At 40.6% G+C, this 19,595-nt stretch overlaps 1 protein-coding gene across 1 annotated transcript; it reads right to left on the reverse strand.

The window, feature by feature from the left end:
- Window positions 1-5,541: 5,541 nt before the first annotated feature.
- On the reverse strand, window positions 5,542-9,843 carry Btg4 (BTG anti-proliferation factor 4). The gene is made up of 4 exons (XM_075967792.1): window positions 9,671-9,843; window positions 9,087-9,224; window positions 8,317-8,515; window positions 5,542-5,784 (listed from the first exon to the last, which is right to left on the reverse strand). Exons 1-4 carry the CDS (start codon window positions 9,841-9,843, stop codon window positions 5,542-5,544), a joined length of 753 nt encoding a protein of 250 aa, XP_075823907.1.
- Window positions 9,844-19,595: the final 9,752 nt, after the last annotated feature.

The following is a 19,595-nucleotide window of genomic DNA, read 5'->3' on the forward strand; positions in this document are numbered from 1 at the left end:
GAGCCCAGCATGGCTGTGCCTGCCTATAACCCTGGCACTGGGAGGCAGACACAGGTGGAGCCTAGGAACCCAGCAACTATCCATCCTAACCTATACAATGAGCCTCCAATTCAGAGACCCCGTCTCAAGGCAACAAAGTGGAGAGTGACAGAGATACATACCCAGTGTCCTGTCTTCCACATGTACATGCACAGGTGCATGCGTTCACACTCACATGCATGCACCACACATATACACCATAAACACACACACATGAATCACCTTTTTTCTTTCTCATTTCAAAAGTGGGTATGTGAACATCCACTCTCAGGAAATTAGAGTAGATTTATTCTTCATACACCTCCCAAAATAGGCAACTAAAATTTGGAGTCATCATATATATATGTATATATATTAAACACAAGAAACTATACCTAAGGCAACAGAATGAACAGCAGCTTCAAAACTTAAGGAAAGAAATGATGAGGTCCACAAATATTTCTTTGCCCTCATGTATCCCAAGTTTGCAAGTGAAGTAGTAAATAACCCTTATGCATCACCACTAAGCAAAGATCATGAGAGACCCCAGAAGTCTGCTCTCCCTATCCACAGGGCCAGGACAGACATCAAGACAAACAAATGTCCACATGGTAACTGCTTCGCTGCAGTAAACTGCCACCAGAGTGCCCCTCTGCCCGTAAAATGGGGATCACAGAGAGAACCACCCATGGATTGTCAGCTAGAACAATATAAACAATCTGATAGGAACAAGAGAATAGAGCTCCAGAGACCTATGGGACAGTGCCAAACATTCTGCACTCAAGACAACAAAGTAACCAAAGAAATAAGATCCAAAATGTAAGCAAATCTGGCAAGAGACATAACTGGAGAAGCCTAGTGAATCTCAAAGAGGATATGCACATCTATACACGTCATAAATAAAAGTCATGAAACCCAAGAGAAAAGCAAAGAATCATGAAACCCGACCCAACAGAGAAAATGATCGTGTATGAAGAAGAAATGACATCAAATAGCTCACTAAAACCCATTAAAGCCAGGGAAAGCTGCAGGTAAAGAGATGAGGGCGAAAACAATACCTTATATAGAAAGCTAAGACTATGTCTCAGGCAGACCTACCCCAAAGGCACTAATGGGACATGTGTTGGTTAGTTTTCTGCCAATGTGACAAAAACTAGAGTCTCTGGGGAAGAGGGCCCTTCAGTTAAGAAAATACCTCCATCGGACTAGCCTATAGGCAAGTCTGTGGGGCATTCTCTTGATTAGTGATTGACATGGGTAGGCCCTGCCACCCATGAGCAGGTAGTCCAAAGAAGTATAAGAAAGGATTGCTGAACGTGAGCCTGAGGAACAAGCAGCTCTCTTTCATGGCCTCTGCTTCAGTCCCTGCTTCTAGGTTCTGCCTTGAGTTCCTGTCCTGACTTCCCTTCATATTGGACTGGAAGCTGTAAGATGAAATATCCTTTTATGCCCAAGTCCTTTTGATCATGGCCTTTATACCAGTAACAGAAAGCAAGCAAATACACTGTCCCCCAGCTCTGTCCTGGCTGTGCTAGGGCCTTGAGCATACAGAGTGTTTAATAAAACTCAAACAACAGAGTGTGTTTTTCACCTAAGATTCATACAGCACCAGATGAGAAGCTCCTCCTCCAATATCAACTGTATGGTTTAGGCTGTACAAAAATAGATTAAATATAATAGCTAAGCCCAACACTGAAGACGAATAGACTTTATAAGAAGACCAAAAAGGATCATGCACCCCATACTTCAGAAATGAAAATTCTATACAGAACTGTTCGCATTAAACTGGAACAAGGAAAAAGTCAGGGTGGTAACTACATTAATGCTACAACTAAGAAGATTAACACAAAATACAGAAGAATCCACGGTAATAGACATTCTAAGTCAGGACCCAGAAGAAAACTTCATGTTTTACATTTTAAACACTATAGTTGAAACATTTACAACTAGATGGTTAAAAATACAATAATGTAGACTATAAAGAAAGCCACAAATTAAATTCCAAAGTATTTTAGAACTAATAAATAGAGTAGAAACAAGACACGGACTGAGCAGGAGTGAGAATCAAATGGACAGAGGGAGGCTTAAGACAACCGGGTTTGAAGAAAAATAACAAAGATTAAAGTGGTCAAATGCAGATGAAAGGACAAAATGACCCCTTATAACGCTGGTTGGTGTCCATGAGATGGGTGGAGAATGAGGCGTGCAAAGGTGACACAGACTCCTGGGCTGGTCTGAAGGAGAACGGCCCAGGGGACTTGGTGCCCAGTTGGCGGCTGCGTAGGAAGGGTGGAGAGGTGTGGTGGTTTGAATAAAAATGGCTCCCATAGGAAGTGGTGCTGGTAGGAGGTCACTCACTAAGGAGTGTGTCACTAAGGTCTCAGAAGCTCAAGCCGAGCCTGGCCAGTGTGTCACAGTCTCCTGCTGCCTGCCTATCCAGATGTAGAACTCTCAGCTACGTCTCCAGCACCACGAAGTCTGCGTGTGGCCGTGTTTCCCACCATGACAATGGACTAATCCTCTGAACGGTAAGCCAACCCCAATTAAATGTTTTCCTTTATAAGAGTTGCCATGGTCATGGTGTCTCCTCACAATAGAAACCGGAGCTAAGACAGAGAAGGTGCATTGCAGGGGCCTGGCTTGAGGTTTCCAAAGCCTCCTGCCATTCCCCGGGCACTCTCTGTCTCCTGATTGAGATGTGAACTCTCAGCTGTCCTGCTGCCCATGCCTTCCCTGGCCATCATGGACTCAAACCATCTGGGACCCTAAGCACAAATAAATGCTTTTTTTTCTAAGTCGCCTTGGTCATGATTTGTTTTATTACAGCAGTAGACACGTGACTAAGATGATTATGGAAAAGTAAACGTGCAGATCAGAAAGATTATATATATATATAATGTTCCAAGAAAAACTGATATAGAACGGCTGACTGGAACATTTAATTCTAGTACAGAGAATTAATTTTCTAGATTGGCAGACAAAACAGATACCTAAGAAAGTAAAACGTACATGGTTTGGTGCGTGGCAAGGAATTCCAAGAAATCAAATGGACCTCAGTTTTTCTCCCTGCAATATACAGTGCCAGAAACACCATTTCATTGTGCTTGGACGACAGAAAGAAAGCAAAAAACCACAGTTGACTTCACATCATACCTATGAAGCATTTGTAGAAAAGTCTCCTAAAAAAAAACTCCAACAAAACACATTTCACACAAAAGACTCCTAACAAGCATCTAACCATTTAAAATAGAACTATAAACAAAAAGCTACATGAATAATTGTTTCAGCATAGAATATGTTACATCCCAGCATTAAAATTGGCATGACCTGACTGGAGAGACGGCTCAGCAGTTAAGAGCACTAAGTGCTCTTGCAGAGGACCCTGGTTTGGTCCCTGTACCCACAATGCAGCTCACAACAATCTGTAACACCCATTCCAGGGGATCTGATGCCTTCTTATGGACTTGCTGCTAAAATTCCTTCCCAGGAGGAGAGATAAGCAACATATTCCCTTTGTAAGTTCAAGGACAAACTGGGGCATGATTCCACCAAAGTTTTAGGGAGCAATGAGTTTACTACACCCTCTTCCAGAGCATAGGTTAGGAAATACTTATAGCCGTGTGGGCGCCCCGCCCCCAACAGGCCACACCTGGAAAGCATTACCCAGCAGGGATGAAGGCTTCCCTGTACCCACATACTTGGAGGCCCCCCTTCCCTAGTCTTCCCCAGCCTATTACTCTAACATCCCCTAAAGGCCACATAAACCTAAGGCCGAGCTGTGCAGGACAGGTAGTAGGGCGGTGCTGGATCCTCAGGTAGGGCCTCTACTCCTCTCTGCCACTCTCAAAGGGATCAAAAGGTCCAGCTGGGATGATCTTATGCAAGGGGACAAAGCCTAACACTCAAGAGGGAGGTCGCTTGTCTCAGAGGCTCAGAATAGGCCTTCATGGGCACTAGGCACACTGATAGTGCACATACACACACAGGCAAACACTCATACATATGAAGTCTTTAAGTCATTCTTCAGTGACATAGAGGAGAGCTATGGAGGAGGCTGTTAGTAAAGTGTTTGCTGTTCAAACTTAATGGCTTGAGTTCAGATCCCCAGCACCCCCTTAAAAAGCCAGGCACCACTACATGAGCCTGTAATCCCAGCACCAGGGAGGGGCAGACGGGGTTTGCAATCCAGCCCATCTCTCCAATGAGCAGGTTCCAAGTAAGTGGCCTTGTCTCAAAAAATGAGAAAAAACATTGAAGAGACACTCAGTAGACCCCTGGTCTTCACAAGCGAGTGTACATGCGGGCACATGCGCACACACATGAAAATGTACACACACACAAACACAATAATATTGTAAATAAATGACAAAAATTTAATAATCCTAACTCAGATGGTGGGTATAGCAACAAAGGGGTAAATATAAAATAAAAAAAATTTTAAATACTGCACCAACATAATGTTGAATTCCAGATAAAACTTCAGAAATTAGATATTCTGGCATGGGAAAGCTTTGAACCATTTCAGGCCACTTTCAATTCCATTTCAAGGTTGTTTGTTGGTTTATGAAAATCAAATAAAACCAAATGTAAATACTGAATGGGTAGCTCCTCTAGCATGGGTCTCTTACTGAATGGTTTATCTGTGTATTCCTTCTTTTTTAAAAAGAGTTTTATGTTCACATATTTGGGGAAGGGCCTGCAGGTGCCATGGCACACGTGTGGAGAGCGGAAGACAACTTGTAGGTGTCATTCCTCCATCCCACCACCTGAGTCCTGGGACCTGAACTCTGGTGACAGGACTGGTGCCAAGTCCCTCCCCACTGAGCCACCTGAAAGCCTCTGTATCCATTCTTAAGTCCGTATATAGGCAAAATGTACCTGCAACACGGCCGCCATTTAATATTAGTAATGGTTGCATGTGGCTCAGTAGTAGGGATTTTTATTTCTTTTGATAGTGAGTTGCTTGGCTTGGTTTGAATTCTTTATAAGAAGCAGGTACCACTTTTATAAAATAGTTCATATGAGTATGTCTATGAAGTTTTAGTAGTAAATCAAACTTTTCAAAAGACATACCAAGGGAATTCTCTTATCTTAAAAAAATAAATTCCAACAATTTCTTACAAGATGTATAAAATAGACTGGTTACCACAAATATTAGACGAATCCAGAAGAGTTTTCTGTCAGGATCACTCTCCCATAATTGAAAACCTGCTTTTAAAACAATGACCACAGATGAAACAAGAGACTTAAAACTGTCTTGCAGCAAACTGAACTAAGGGGTTTGTTAAAAACACAGTGCGTTTATTTCAACTTTTCCTTCCCATAATTAATTTTATTTTATCACAGGCAATATCTCCATCCAATCACTTTACAAGACACACATATATTCACTAGTTTTACATAAAAATTTATATAAAGTTAAATAAGAATTAAAAGTATAGCTAAAAGTCAAGCGGTGATCTGTGTGCACTCCCATCCCTGAGAGAGTTCTTCCTTCTAGTGGGGGATTTCTTGGCTTTGGCCTCATTTTTGCTTTAGGGAAGACAAGGCCTCTCCTTCAAGCTTGCACGGTGCTGCCTGGCCACTGAACAATTGTGTGTTGACCCAGTGGTACCTGTCCACCCGGCGCCCAGCAGGCCGGCACCATTTAGGGTTCTTGGGCACTGGGTGGTAGGCAGCCCCCGAGACACCCCCACGACCATCTGCCAAATGCTTTCTACGAGGGAGGCACAACCACGGCTGGAAGGACTGTTTGAAGGTTTCCACCTGGGAAGGAAAAAGACAGGAAAAACAATGTGTGAAGGTCTCTGGACTGACAGGCAGCTCTTGAGACTATGAGCCCTGAACTCAGAAGGGAAGTCCCTCCAAAGCATAGGGATTACAAGTAAATAGTCATCTACAGAAAAATTTCCAAAATTTTATATCCTATAGAGATCATCAATTTATATCTTTAAACAAAATTTTTTTTCTTTTATGTGTATGAATGTTTTGCCTGAATGAGTGTCTGTACCATGTACGTGCCTGGTGCCCACTGAGGGCAGTTGAAACCAGAAGAGTGTCAAATCCCCTATAGAGTTACAATTGGCTATGAGCTACCATGTTCGTGGTTATGTTGACCATTGAACCTGGGTCTTCTGAAAGAGCAGCCAGTTCCCTTTGACTGCTAAGCCAGCTTTCCAGCCCCTAAAATGAACTCTTAAGTGAAACTCTAAATATGTAAGCTGTGTTATTAATAAGGCTTTTAATCCCAGTTACTTGGAAAACTGAGGTAGAGACTCAAACGTTTAAGGCCTGCTTGGGGAAATTAATGAGACCCTGTCTCAAAAAGAAAAGAAGAGGTAATGAGTTAGGCCTGGAAACACAACTCGTGTCTAAGTAGATATCTACCATGCTAGGTTCAATCCCTAGACCACACACAAGATAAAAACATAAAGCATTTCAAATGTTCACCCTTACCCCACTCCCTCCTGACATCCCAAAACTGCCTAAAAATGATCTCTGGGGTAAGACCCACCCATTACAAACATCACAAATAATTGACAAAGATGTTTAATAGACCACATTCTGGAAAGACCTTACCATAGGACAGTTTAGCCTCCTATAGATCTGAACCCTACCTAAAAATGTAGTGTTATATAAATGTGTATATATATATATATATATATATATATATATATATATATATATGTAAACTGTTACACCCAGAGACACAGACACACCACACACAGACACAGATGCATGTGAACACACACACACACAGTTTTAAAAAACTAAAGGAAAATGTTTTCTAGTAATATAACAAAAGTTTAATACGTTTCTGACCATAATATATGATAACAGATAAGGACGTCAAAGAATAGCTGAAATTTCATGAAACAGTTTTTGAATACTTAATTTTATTAGTGCTATCTATTACAGGAATTATTTTTCAAATTATTTGCCTTTTGAGAACAGGCCAATTTTAGGGAAAATGGTAAAGCAGATAGTAGAAGTAGTGAAAATTTTTTAAAAAAAAACAGCTTTCTAGTATGTACTTAAACCATACATCAGGAATAAGTGACTATCATATTTAATGGCATAGAAATTCCATGTCTGAGAACCAAGTCTTAAGAAATAACTTCAGGAAGAAAACAACAGAACTAACTTCTATAATGATGCCAAATTTTAAGGGTTTGGGGGGGGTTGTTTTTTAATAAAGCAATATGGAAGTAATTTAAAAGATTGGCTGGTAACTCTTAAGGGGAAAAGAGGAAAACAACTGAATGTTAACAAAAGTGGTTAAGGTGAAAGCATGCATAAAAATTGATAGAGAAGCTCTTCAAAACTGATTTTTTTCTTTTCTTTCTTTCCTTTCCTTTCCTTCCCTTCCCTTTCCTTTTCTTTTTAAGACGGGGTTTCTCTGTAGCTTTGGAGCCTGTCGTGGAACTAGCTCTTGTAGACCAGGCTGGCCTTGAACTCACAGATCTGCCTGCCTCTGTCTCCCCGCTCCACTTGGAGTGCTGGAATTAAAGGCGTGCACCACCGCCACCTGGCCAGATTTGTTTTTTTTTTGTTTTGCAAACGGGTCATGAAATCAACTTAAGATGCCTGTAATTATCTACTGAACACAGTCAGAAGTATTGGGGTGGGAGGCTCCTGGTAAGTATTAGTATTATTTCATGCAACTTATTTCTACATAAATGTACATCTGTTGATGGGTTACGATTCTACTGGTTTTGATTAGTTGAGTATTTTATTCTTTGGACAAGCTCCCTTGAAACTGGCTATGACTTTTTAAAAAGCTCTTTTGTTATTGTTTTGTTTTGAAAACAAACTGCACTAGTGCCAAAATGAGAGTGTCCTGGTCTTTCTTAAATAGTTTAGGCTTTCTCTAAATTACATGCTATTGTGATTAATAAAACCTACTAAATAGAGTGAGGAGGCACACACTTCTAAATCACAGCACTCAAGCAGGTGACAGGCAGAAGGATCAGAAACTATGGGCCAGCCTGTGCTATTTAGGAAGTCTCAAAAAAAAAAAACCCACTAAATATTACAATTTAACCAGAAGGAATATAAGTAGAAAGAAAGCCAGGTGCTTTCAAGAAGTACCGTGAAGAAACAGGACAACAAAAGACCATGCCTCATAAAAACTCAGTTAAGTGGCGACAACACTCCAGGAGTGGGGGACAGAAAAGGTTCTGCCAAAATACTGACACTAGGAAGAGGGCTTCTCTTTGTCATTTCACTACTTCCTGGTCTGTTTCTTGCGAGTGTGTTCTTTCTAGAATTAGAACAGAATGGTGTACCACACGCAACCTGGTAGATGCTGTTGGGATTGTTGACTTTGGGAATGACTTGGGACTGCCTGCCGCAGCTTTCTTCATCAGAAGATGTTCCAGATGAGCAATCGGCAGTGGCCCTGCTGACTGCGTAGCTGATGTGCTGAGCTAGCTCCCAGTTCTCCCATCTGCCTTTAAAAGAAGCAATGGTAAAGGGATCCTTTTTCTCACCGTACCTAAGAAGGAAAAGAAAATATTCATTAAGAGACTCAACTTCCCACAAGCATAATCTCTTGGTCTGGAGACACCATACTAACTTTAACTTTTAAAAAGCTATTTTAAAGAGTCTGACTCTTCTAAAAAAGCAAACTGAATGACAATGTAACCTGAAGCTACAAGGATGTTACAACTAGTGAGCATATCCATTTAATTGGTCAGAAAGAAAAAAAAAACCTTTTTTGGGGGTCAATTAATGGACTGACTTGTCCTCCACGCTAGCTGATCCCCTTGCCTTCCTGGTGGTTCCTACAGTACTTAAAAGTTACAAATCCGCAGTATGCAACAGGTTGCAATGACCCAAGTCCCACTGCAAATAGATGGCAGTGTCTTTGTGCTTGCCAAGTCAACCATCCCTAATGGAAATGCGTGTTGAGTAAAAGTTTGCATCTGAAACCAACCGTGATCAAATAGCGTCCCAGTTGCTACGCCAATGCGTTGGGCATCAGCTTTCACAAAGGTACATAGAGCTGGCTAAACAACCTAGGTTTCCTAGGGGTCACCAAGCACACAAACCACAAAATTACTCACCTACAGCACACCTCAAAGGGATCGACCCATATGGTCATCTCCTTTGGAAGTCCCAGGTGAAAAAAATTCACATTACTCTCAGAACAAGCCCTTTCTAATATAGGGTCTTTATTCTCATTGTTGTTTATCCTGATACACCTGGGGAGAATATAAAGCAAGAAAGGGGCAAGGAAGGTGAGTTGACGGGTTCTTCAGTAGGAAATCACACATCATGGGTACAGATCTTGCCTTACCCACATCTTCTCCTCATCCTTCCCCGCCCTCCATGGTTACAAACGGAAATGAAACTTCATTAACTTTTGCCATGCTGACTCAGAATGGGTGTCGTAACATTAAATCACATTGTTAGCTCACCAGATAGATGTTCATGGTCTATATTTTATGGCAAACAGATGAGAAATCGTCTAATGAAGTGTTCAACTATATCACACCTCTTTATTTTAAACCTATGTTCAAACAAATTAATGGGAGCTCATAAAACATCCCTTACTTGAAGATGGACAAAAAAAAAGTTGTGTTTTCCTAGCAGATGCTATTGCTGGCTGATTGCTCCTTCCCCTATCCTATGTCACACGGGCTCTCACCTGAAAGCCTGTCCCTTAGAAGGACAGTCAGGGTGCCAATGACCTCTGTACTTTTCAAACAAGATGGTCATCAGCTTTAGTGCAAAGGCTTCTATCTGTTGTGCACTCAATTTCTCGTGTTTTTTCACCAATCTTGTGACAAAAAAAACTGCCGTTGCAATTTCATCTCTCATGATTCCAAAGCAGTCTGTGTGGAGACCTGAAACCAATGGAAAAAAAAAGCAAGGCAGGATCACAGAGGGGCCTAGGTTTAACTCATCAGCAATATGTGATTGAGGGCTGAAAAATTTATATGCCTAAAACTTAGGATTTGGGGGGGAGTGGGGGGGGGAGTCCTTAGTGAACTAACACATCAACACACACATACGAAAAAGAAAACATACCTAGTCTTCAACCTTCCAGTCCTGACACTTTTCCAAAAAGAAAAACAACCTTGTTCGAAGTTTAAAACACTTAGGCAACCAAGATGCAAGATAAGTACAAAGTTACCAATGCGGACAGTAGATTGCAGTAGCAAGCACTTTTTAAGAACGTACTTACGAAGAGTCAAGCGTTCAGGGTTCAGGGGACTGTAGGTGAAATACGTGGCTTACACTAAAAGTTAAGATTAATAAAAACACATCACACTTGCCAGTAAATTTCTAAAAATTCCTTTAGTCCCCTAAAAAATGTGGGCCAGAGTTAGAAAGCCAGCTAGACTCCTTCCTGCCAACTCTTGCTCACACCTGTCTGGTGAGGTTTGGGCTACTCCATATATGCCAGGCTGTCAAAGCTGATTGGTAGCTGGCCCCACACATGTGTTCTCCATTAGGACAATCCCTTAGCTTTTCCAGAACTCATCGGATTCCCCCATAGCAAATGTAGACTATTCTCTAAAGTGTTTAAAGATATACCCACTCCACAAGTATGTGTGTGTGTGTACGTGTGTGTAACACCCACAATTAGTGACCAGTTTCTTCCATGGTGAAAAAGAACTGACTCTCAGCTAAGAAGCTGATTTCATATCCAAAAAAAAAAAAAAACAAACAAAAAAAAAACCCAAATAGCAATCAGTCCTTATAAGGAGCCAGTTCCATCACTTTGTACCTACACAACCTAGTCTTCCACACTGAAACTATACAGATTAGATGTAATCCTCCATCATGGGGGGAGGGTATTTTAAATTTTAGCTATTTGACCTCTCATGTCTTCCCATTTTAGAGGCTAATTTTTTTCAGCTTGTTGGCAGCTGTTCCTGGGTACATATTGCTCAGACAGTGCAGTGTGGCAAGCCGGCATCTAGATGAGCGTCACACTGTGTGACAGATTCACATCCTTTTTCAAAGGAGCTGCTCACAATGCTCCAGGCGTGTCAACTGACCAGCACTGGAGTGGGACTGCCACCTTCCTTGCTCCAGATACCGTCCTCAGATGCAGCATCAGGTGGCCTCCCCTTGTGGGGCACCGACATCACGTCACTACCTCACACTGAATTTGCAAGTATGCTTTTCTTCCCCGAGGCTGCTGGTTTTCTCACATCTTTCTCTTCCAGCATGGCAAAATGTCTACGAAGTCTGTGCATTTGCAACTTAGCAGCTCACAATCTGTTAACTGCCTGTGGGGAGGCCCACCTGGAACTGCAGCTCTCAGGAAGGCTGGGAGTGGAAGAGCTTGGGTTCAGGAGGCAGTTGGGCTCCAGAAGGAGTTCCAGCACAGGCCTTGACTCAAAAACAAACCAGAAAGAACAAAAGAAAGGAAGCAGCATAAAACAAAACCCTATCTGCAGGATCTTGGCAACTGGTTTCGAATCTTCATAACTTTCAATCTCCTGTCGGTGAATGCAATTTCACAGGGTTGCTATCAAGATTACAGTAGATAATTAATACGATAATACAGCTGGCCATAAACTGTAGGAAGGTAGTACAGGACAGTTAAAAAGAAAATACAAGCTGGGCGGTGGTGGAGCACACCTTTAACCCCAGCACTTGGGAGGCAGAGACAGGCAGATTTTTGTGAGTTCAAGGCCAGCCTGGTCTACAAGAGCTAGTTCCAGGACAGGCTCTAAAACTACAGCGAAACCCTGTCTCAAAAGCCGGGCGGTGGTGGCGCACGCCTTTAATCCCAGCACTCGGGAGGCAGAGGCAGGCGGATCTCTGGGAGTTTGAGGCCAGCCTGGTCTACAGGAGCTAGTTCCAGGACAGGCTCCAAAGCTACAGAGAAACCCTGTCTTGAAAAACCAAAAAAAAAGAAAAAGAAAATACAAAGCAGCTGTATGGTCAGCATTGTAGGTTTTAAACCCAGCCCTCCATCTCATTAGGAGCTTAGCAAAGTTCCACATGCTCTCTAACCTTCCCGACCTCTATCTGGAAAGACAGAAATAAAGTAAGTGAAGAACTAGACTGCTGGCTCCATGCTAATCCATCACACTGAGATGGATCCCAGCTCAACCCAGGGCTTGGCCTTAAAGTGATTCCACCACTCTGTCCCTCCATTTCCTCGTGTATACAAAGAAAACGACAGTGCACACTTTGTAGGGTTATTATGAGAATTAAGAGTGAAGGATACCTGGAGCTCAGTAAGTGCTCTATAAATGTTAGGTATTGTCGCTTCTGCTAGCAACTTGACTGTGGTCTTAAAGGAATTTTGGCAAGGTTAAATTATAAAACTACGCATAAAGTCTTTTAGAGACCACACCTGGCATAAAATAAGTGCTCAAAGTGGCTGTCCTATTAACAAGTACAAATGATCTTATACTCTTTTCTCTGTCAATGTTAATGTTGCATCGGTCAGCTACATATTGCAGCTATGCTATCATATTTCACTGTGTTGTTTAGCTGATTTATATGAAGTGCTGAAGTGGAACCCGGGACCACGTGCAAACCAGGCAAGTACTCAACCACTGAGCCATATTTCCTGCACATGTGTTAAATGTGGGTCATTGCTACAGTGAATGAAAATTTTGGTATGTAGTCGATTATCTCTTTTGGCTTTCTGACATTTGCATATTTAGTAAGAATACCATCTGTGCCTTACAAGATACAAGCTGAACAGGGTTAAGACCAAGCAAGGCTTGGTCAAAGCCTTAAGCATCACCACTTCCAACTGCATTTCTTTCTCTTCAGCCAATTAATTCTCTCATATACCGTGGAGTCAGTGGTAAAACAAAGATCTTACAAATCCATCAACATTTTCCTAATCTGCAAAGAGAGCAGCAGTACTATATCATAAAAGGAGAAGGAATTTTAAACAGACATGGCCCTCTTGTTCTAAGTAATCCCAACTTCCACAATATACAAGAACCATCTGTTTGGTAAGAGTTGAGAGTTTTGCCTGCTTGGGATTAGGATAGCTGGCGCACAATTTAAGGTGCCTACCATCTTCTCTTTTATGAAAACTGACTCCTTTGGTTCAACTTACAGCTCTGAAGGGCGACTGTACCTCTACAGTTGCCCCACAAGATAGGCCAAGGTCCCTACCACGACTTGGTTACGGATGGCATCTCCCCCTACCAAATCCTATATTTTTCAGTTCCCTAAAGCCTCCCCACCTACAACTCCCAACTCAGAGTCCTGTGTTCAAGGACCCAGACTGAGACATTTGGTACTAGGCATGTATAGCTATTAACTAGTGGTAGTGGAATATGGGTCCGGAGAGCTCCTGGCATGTTGGAGTGGCATGAGTGTCAAAACTCAGCAGTGGTGGACTAAGATAAAATACAGATGTTAAAGATTGTCCTAGACATTAAATACCTAGGCATGATATATATATATATATATATATATATATATATATATATATATATATATATATATAGTATAAGGCCCACTGAGCTAGATAACGGAGTATTTTGTCATCTAAGAATGACCACCTAAGATCAAATTAAGGTTGATTCAGTTAGATCCATTATTTATATGTGTGCTATGTCCATAACGTATGATAAGAAAAGTGCAACTAGGTCTTGAATGGCCTACCCTCTCAGTATCTTATTTATTTCGGCCACCCATGATGTATTTCTCATTCTTTACTCGTGAAAGAGGTCCCCAAACTGCCACGCTTTGGAATCACCTTAAGACGCCGAAGGCTACCTCCTATCCTCCGACACTAAAATCGAAGTAGAAATAATTAAAACCTAGACAGCAATGTTTTTATTTAATTTAGTTAATATTAATTTTTGCACTAGAACCCCATAGATAACACTTTCCATATTTGATGCTGTGTGTTACCCCTGTACAAATGGAAAAAAATAAAATTAATGTTTCTACACCAATATGGCTGTTAATGTTTATAAATGCCAACTCAGTGTGGTAAAGTGGGGCACTTTCTTCCAAAGCTGAGAGTATAGCTATAGTTCTAAAACTTCCAAACACACACACACACACACACACACACACACAAAGCTGAGAGTATAGCTATAGTTCTAAAACTTCCAAACACACACACACACACAAAGCTGAGAGTATAGCTATAGTTCTAAAACTTCCAAACACACACACACACACACACACACACACAAAGCTGAGAGTATAGCTATAGTTCTAAAACTTCCAAACACACACACACACACAAAGCTGAGAGTATAGCTATAGTTCTAAAACTTCCAAACACACACACACACACACACACACACACACACACAAAGCTGAGAGTATAGCTATAGTTCTAAAACTTCCAAACACACACACACACACACACACACACACACACACACACAAAGCTGAGAGTATAGCTATAGTTCTAAAACTTCCAAACACACACACACACACACACACACACACACAAAGCTGAGAGTATAGCTATAGTTCTAAAACTTCCAAACACACACACACACACACACACACACACACAAAGCTGAGAGTATAGCTATAGTTCTAAAACTTCCAAACACACACACACACACACACACACACACACACACAAAGCTGACAGTATAGCTATAGTTCTAAAACTTCCAAACACACACACACACACACACACACACACACACAAAGCTGACAGTATAGCTATAGTTCTAAAACTTCCAAACACACACACACACACACACACACACACACACACACACACAAAGCTGAGAGTATAGCTATAGTTCTAAAACTTCCAAACACACACACACACACACACACACACACACACACACAAAGCTGAGAGTATAGCTATAGTTCTAAAACTTCCAAACACACACACACACACATACACACACTTCTCTACACACACAACCAGTAGCAGACTTTCATGCATCAGTAGCAGCAACTGCTTTTCCAGGTTCTTCAGTCATTTGAATGAAACTGGAGAGATACCAGCATTCAATATCAAGATTTTTTTTAAAGATCCCCTTGCTATCAATGAGACTTTTAAATCACAATACATATTTAATTACTCAACAATGCCTTAAGAGGTTATCTTGATAATTCTTATTCTCATCTTCTTTTGCCATTTACCACACTGTTTCAAAGTATTTTTAATTGTGTTAGAAATGGCAAAACTAAAATTTCAGACTCCTGCATATTGCTGAAATAGAACTTGCTTTTGAGCTCAAGGCAACATAGACAATAGCAAATACATGCTTTTCCTTGGAAAATCCCTACTGTTTACACTGCTGAATTAATAGTGCCAAGTGTTTAATCATTATGATTTCACCTTCCCAGATAACTTACTGCTCAGCTACCCTGAGTTGCCGAGGCTTATTCACTGGTAAGGTGTTGAACCTTTCCCCAGCGTTACTTTCTGCAACAGGCCCAAGCAGGCCTCGGAAAGCATTAATAGAACCATATAATAAGAATGTACTTATATTTCAGGAAAGAAAAATCAGAGATTAAACATCATATAAAACTTCCTTCATTTGCGTAGGACTTCAGTCACCTGATCTCAGTGGCCTCCTTCCCACGAATGGCATCTGTCCCTTCTGCTTTACTGACACAGACTTCCTTCTGACGGCCCACTAACATGAGACCTTGCTGTGTGCTGAGTGGTTCAAACAAAACACAGAACTCAGCCTTCCCTTTCAAGAGATTTATAATCCAGAGAAGGAAAATTAACATACGTACAAGCTATTATTTGAATACAGTATTTTAAAGACGGGACACTCACAAGATGGCTCCAAGTTTTCAGCAGCCAAGAAAATATTGAAATAAGTAGTCCAGGGGGATGGTCAGGGCAAAACAAAAATACTGATTCCTTAAGCTTAAAACTGAATTCCCAGTGATAACCAAATGCCCAGTACAAATGTCTACGGAGAGGAGATGAGAGGCCTAACAACAGGGCTCGGTAAGTAAGGGTGAGTTCAGACCCCAGGACCCACGGGTGAAAGTAGAGAATCATCGACCATAAGTTGTCCTCTGACCTCCATGTGTGTGCTATAGCATACGTGTGTCCACACTTACAAGTAAATAAATGTACATTTAAATAATTTTATTAGGAAGGGATATAAAAACTTAGATCCAACTTGGACTAAGCAAACCTCTTAATTCATTGTTCGCTTGTTGGGCTTTGTGACTTTGTTTTCTTTTGAGATAGTCTCATTATGCAGCCCTGATTGGTTTAGTGATTACTACGTGGATCAGGCTGGCCTGGAACTGCAGCAACCTTCCTGTCTTTAGCCTTACACGCTGAGACAACAGGCATGTACCACCATGCCCAGTTTTAACCTCACTTAGCCAGAAAAGACTAAAATTTAAAAGGCAAAAAAAAATCTCTCAACCGATCATGTGTAATGTCTAAAGTTCCCATTATAAGACATCTATTCTCTTACCTAAGACATTGTCTTTTAAGAAATTCTTTTTTTTTTTAAGTATCAGATAAATAAAATGGTGATGTTCTTTCTGTAGAGGTTTGAGTAAGGGGGCTAAACCTGTGTAAGAAAACGAGAAAAAGGAGGCTCCATTCCATTCCATTTGAATCCCATGAGGAAGATCAGAAAGAAAAGGAGGCAAAAAGATACATTCTCCTGTCTAGTATGCCTGTGAGAACGGTACAGAGCATGAAAATGGCCTTAAGCAAGGAAGTGTCCAAAAACTCAACTTCTCCATTTTAAAACATGGAGATCAGATGGGGTGGGGGAAAGGTGGGGGGAGCAGGAAGAGAGGAGGGAGACAGAACTGGGATTGGTATGTAAAATAAAATTTAAAAATATTGTTTTAAGAAAAAAGAAAACATATGGAGTTTGACTTGATTGATAAATCAAGGTATGGTCAAGTCCCAAAGGCATCAATCAATTACAAAATTGAGATAAAAAGAGACGGCTCAGTAGTTAAGAGTCCCTGCTGCTCTCGCAGAGGACCCAGGTCAGTTCCCAGCACCCCTGCTATTGGGCAATTCACAATCGCCTGTAACTCCAGCTCCAAAAGATCTGATGCCATCTTCTGGCCTCCTGGAGCATCCGAACACGTCTGGCATTTATCTACACTGAACACTAAATTTGATTTATGAAGTAATAAACAGAATTATAATCAGCCCTCTTTCTTTTTTTGAAGCAGGGTCTCACTGTATAGTCCTAGATGGCTTATGACTTACTATGAAGATCAGAGTGGCCTGGAACTCACAGAGATCCTCCTGCCTCTGCCTCCCAAGTACTGAGATAAAGGTGTGCACAACCATGCCTGTCTCCTATTTAATTTCTTTACCATTCATTCCTTAAACTGTAAGTTATAATTCTAGGCCCATCTATTCATTTGCAAACACGTGCCACTATTAATAAAAGTAGAGGGATATAGCTGTTTTGGCAAAAATTTGCCATCATTGGAAGCTTCTTCTAGCAATAGTATATGTATACCATTTCATAAAACAATGAGTGGACTCTCTACCCTATATATAAACTCAATCTCATTGTGTTCAAACTGCAGTTTAAAAAATTACAAAAATTGTTGAGACATAATTTTCAAGTTTTAAGTTAAAAACCAAGACAGTACAGCAAAAAGAATTCTGAGTGTGGAAAATGTTTTTACACAAAGTATACTAATTTAACAAATGTGTCTGTACATGTGACAGCATTGTATATTGTCTGAAACAAATAATAAATTAAAAAGTATAAGTGGTTGATACTTTTATTAATGGAAGATGCTAACTATAGACTGAATATATTGAGTTCAAAAGAAAGGAGAGAAGAGGAAAAATGAAGATGACTAAAGGCACACTGGAATATTTTCCCAGGAAGTAGGGCTTGAGCTCAAACTTTAAACAGGCTATAGATGAGTTAAGAGGGAAGAAGACAATATAAACCTAGCTAAATGTAAATACAATGAAATCCTTGATATATATGTTATGGGTTTAGAGGAACTAAAGAAGTGAGCTATATAATTGCTAAACTATATATAAGGTCCATAGAGGAATCAAAGAGGCTTAAGCAGCAGATGAAGACAGTACAAATGAAGACCAGAACTGGTATACACAGTGTGATGACTGTAGGAATGACATAAATTATTTTCATTCTTGTAAATAAATTAGTTGATGAGGTAGTTCCCTCTTTTGGCTTTACAGAGTTAAGAATACATATTAGACCTCTGGAGGAAAATAAACTCTCTGCAACAACGCACCTAGACAACCAGTTAGCTGTTCTGAAACCCCAAAGTTACTTTTACAAACCAGGAAATCTACCATGAGTGACAGAAGTCTATAGCCAGGGAAGCTAATCTGTCTACATCCGGTCTAGAGAAGACCACCCACCTTATTTAGTGTGCACCTGAGTTCAATCCCAGCACACACATACAAAGGCATTCCACTGTTGCTCACCTACTTTATCCTTCCTATGAGAACCATGGCAACAAGAATAAGTTATCACACACCCTTGGAGACTTCGTTCAACTTGAATTTTCATAGTCAGAAAATTTCTAATCTCTCTTTTCAGTTTTGACCTCTTTCCAGATTTAAATACTTTACTCAATCCAGACTTGCTTAGACCCAAACTCATCATAAATGTCCTCTGACCATGTGTTTGCCTCAGCACCTCAAGCTCCTCACTCAAAGTCAGTTGCTGATCTTGCTAAACTGTGAATGAGCCACCAAACCCTGTAAAAGTCCCTTCATGAAATCTCTTACTTATCCTGTATTTCCTCAATCACTCCATCTCTAGACTTGTTAAAAAATCGTCTACATCAAATCTCCTCTGCAATCTATGCTGCTCTAGCCTCCAGAAAAGAACACACTTGTATTCATCAGGAGCTTTCCATCCAGAAGAATGATATTCAAACTCCCTAGAGGCTTTCAGCCTACCTCTTACTACTGGAGTTAACACCGTTTTTTCTATGTAGCCCTCTCTCTGTCCCACATTTCAGTGCTTTTTCTTATATTTCCCCAAATGTTGACAATAACAGAGATAACACTAGAATTCAAGAGTCCTTAAGCACTTATTAATCTAACAACTTTGACACTCAATGTACTTCTATGTGATATAAATGTATTATCTAGGCATTTTATGCATTAATGTAATATTAATTTATATATTAATATTATGATGTGTTGATATGATTAACATAATTTAACTCTCTTAATTATCTCTGTAAACAACCTCTCCCTCCAATTAGAGCACATCTCTGGAGACTGTGTTCCTTAGAGATGGGAACTATACAAGAATTGTTCCTGCTGCTGAGCCCCAGAGTTCCAGCAACTTCAATTAGGAAGCTAGTTTGTTAGATTGTTTCTGATCTGCCTAAAAGATAAATTAACATTTGATATGTAAAGCAACGCTATTGATTAATCAATAAATATAAGAAAGAAGCTAATTAAGAACCTACTGCACTCTTCCTAATGGGAGTCCGATGAGATGGAACCAGAATCATGGAACTGCCAGCAGTTCATGTTAGCTCAGATGAAAATCTCCTCTCATAATTAAACAGATTCATTGATTTGTAGTTTTTCAAACGTTAAATTGACTTCAACTCAGCCTGGCTTCAACTTTATAAACTAGTCCCTAAGTATACCATCATGAATATTAACATGGCCATCTGACATTTGATAG

This window comes from Microtus pennsylvanicus, chromosome 3 (genome assembly GCF_037038515.1).
Source record: "Microtus pennsylvanicus isolate mMicPen1 chromosome 3, mMicPen1.hap1, whole genome shotgun sequence".
Lineage (NCBI taxonomy): Eukaryota > Metazoa > Chordata > Mammalia > Rodentia > Cricetidae > Microtus > Microtus pennsylvanicus.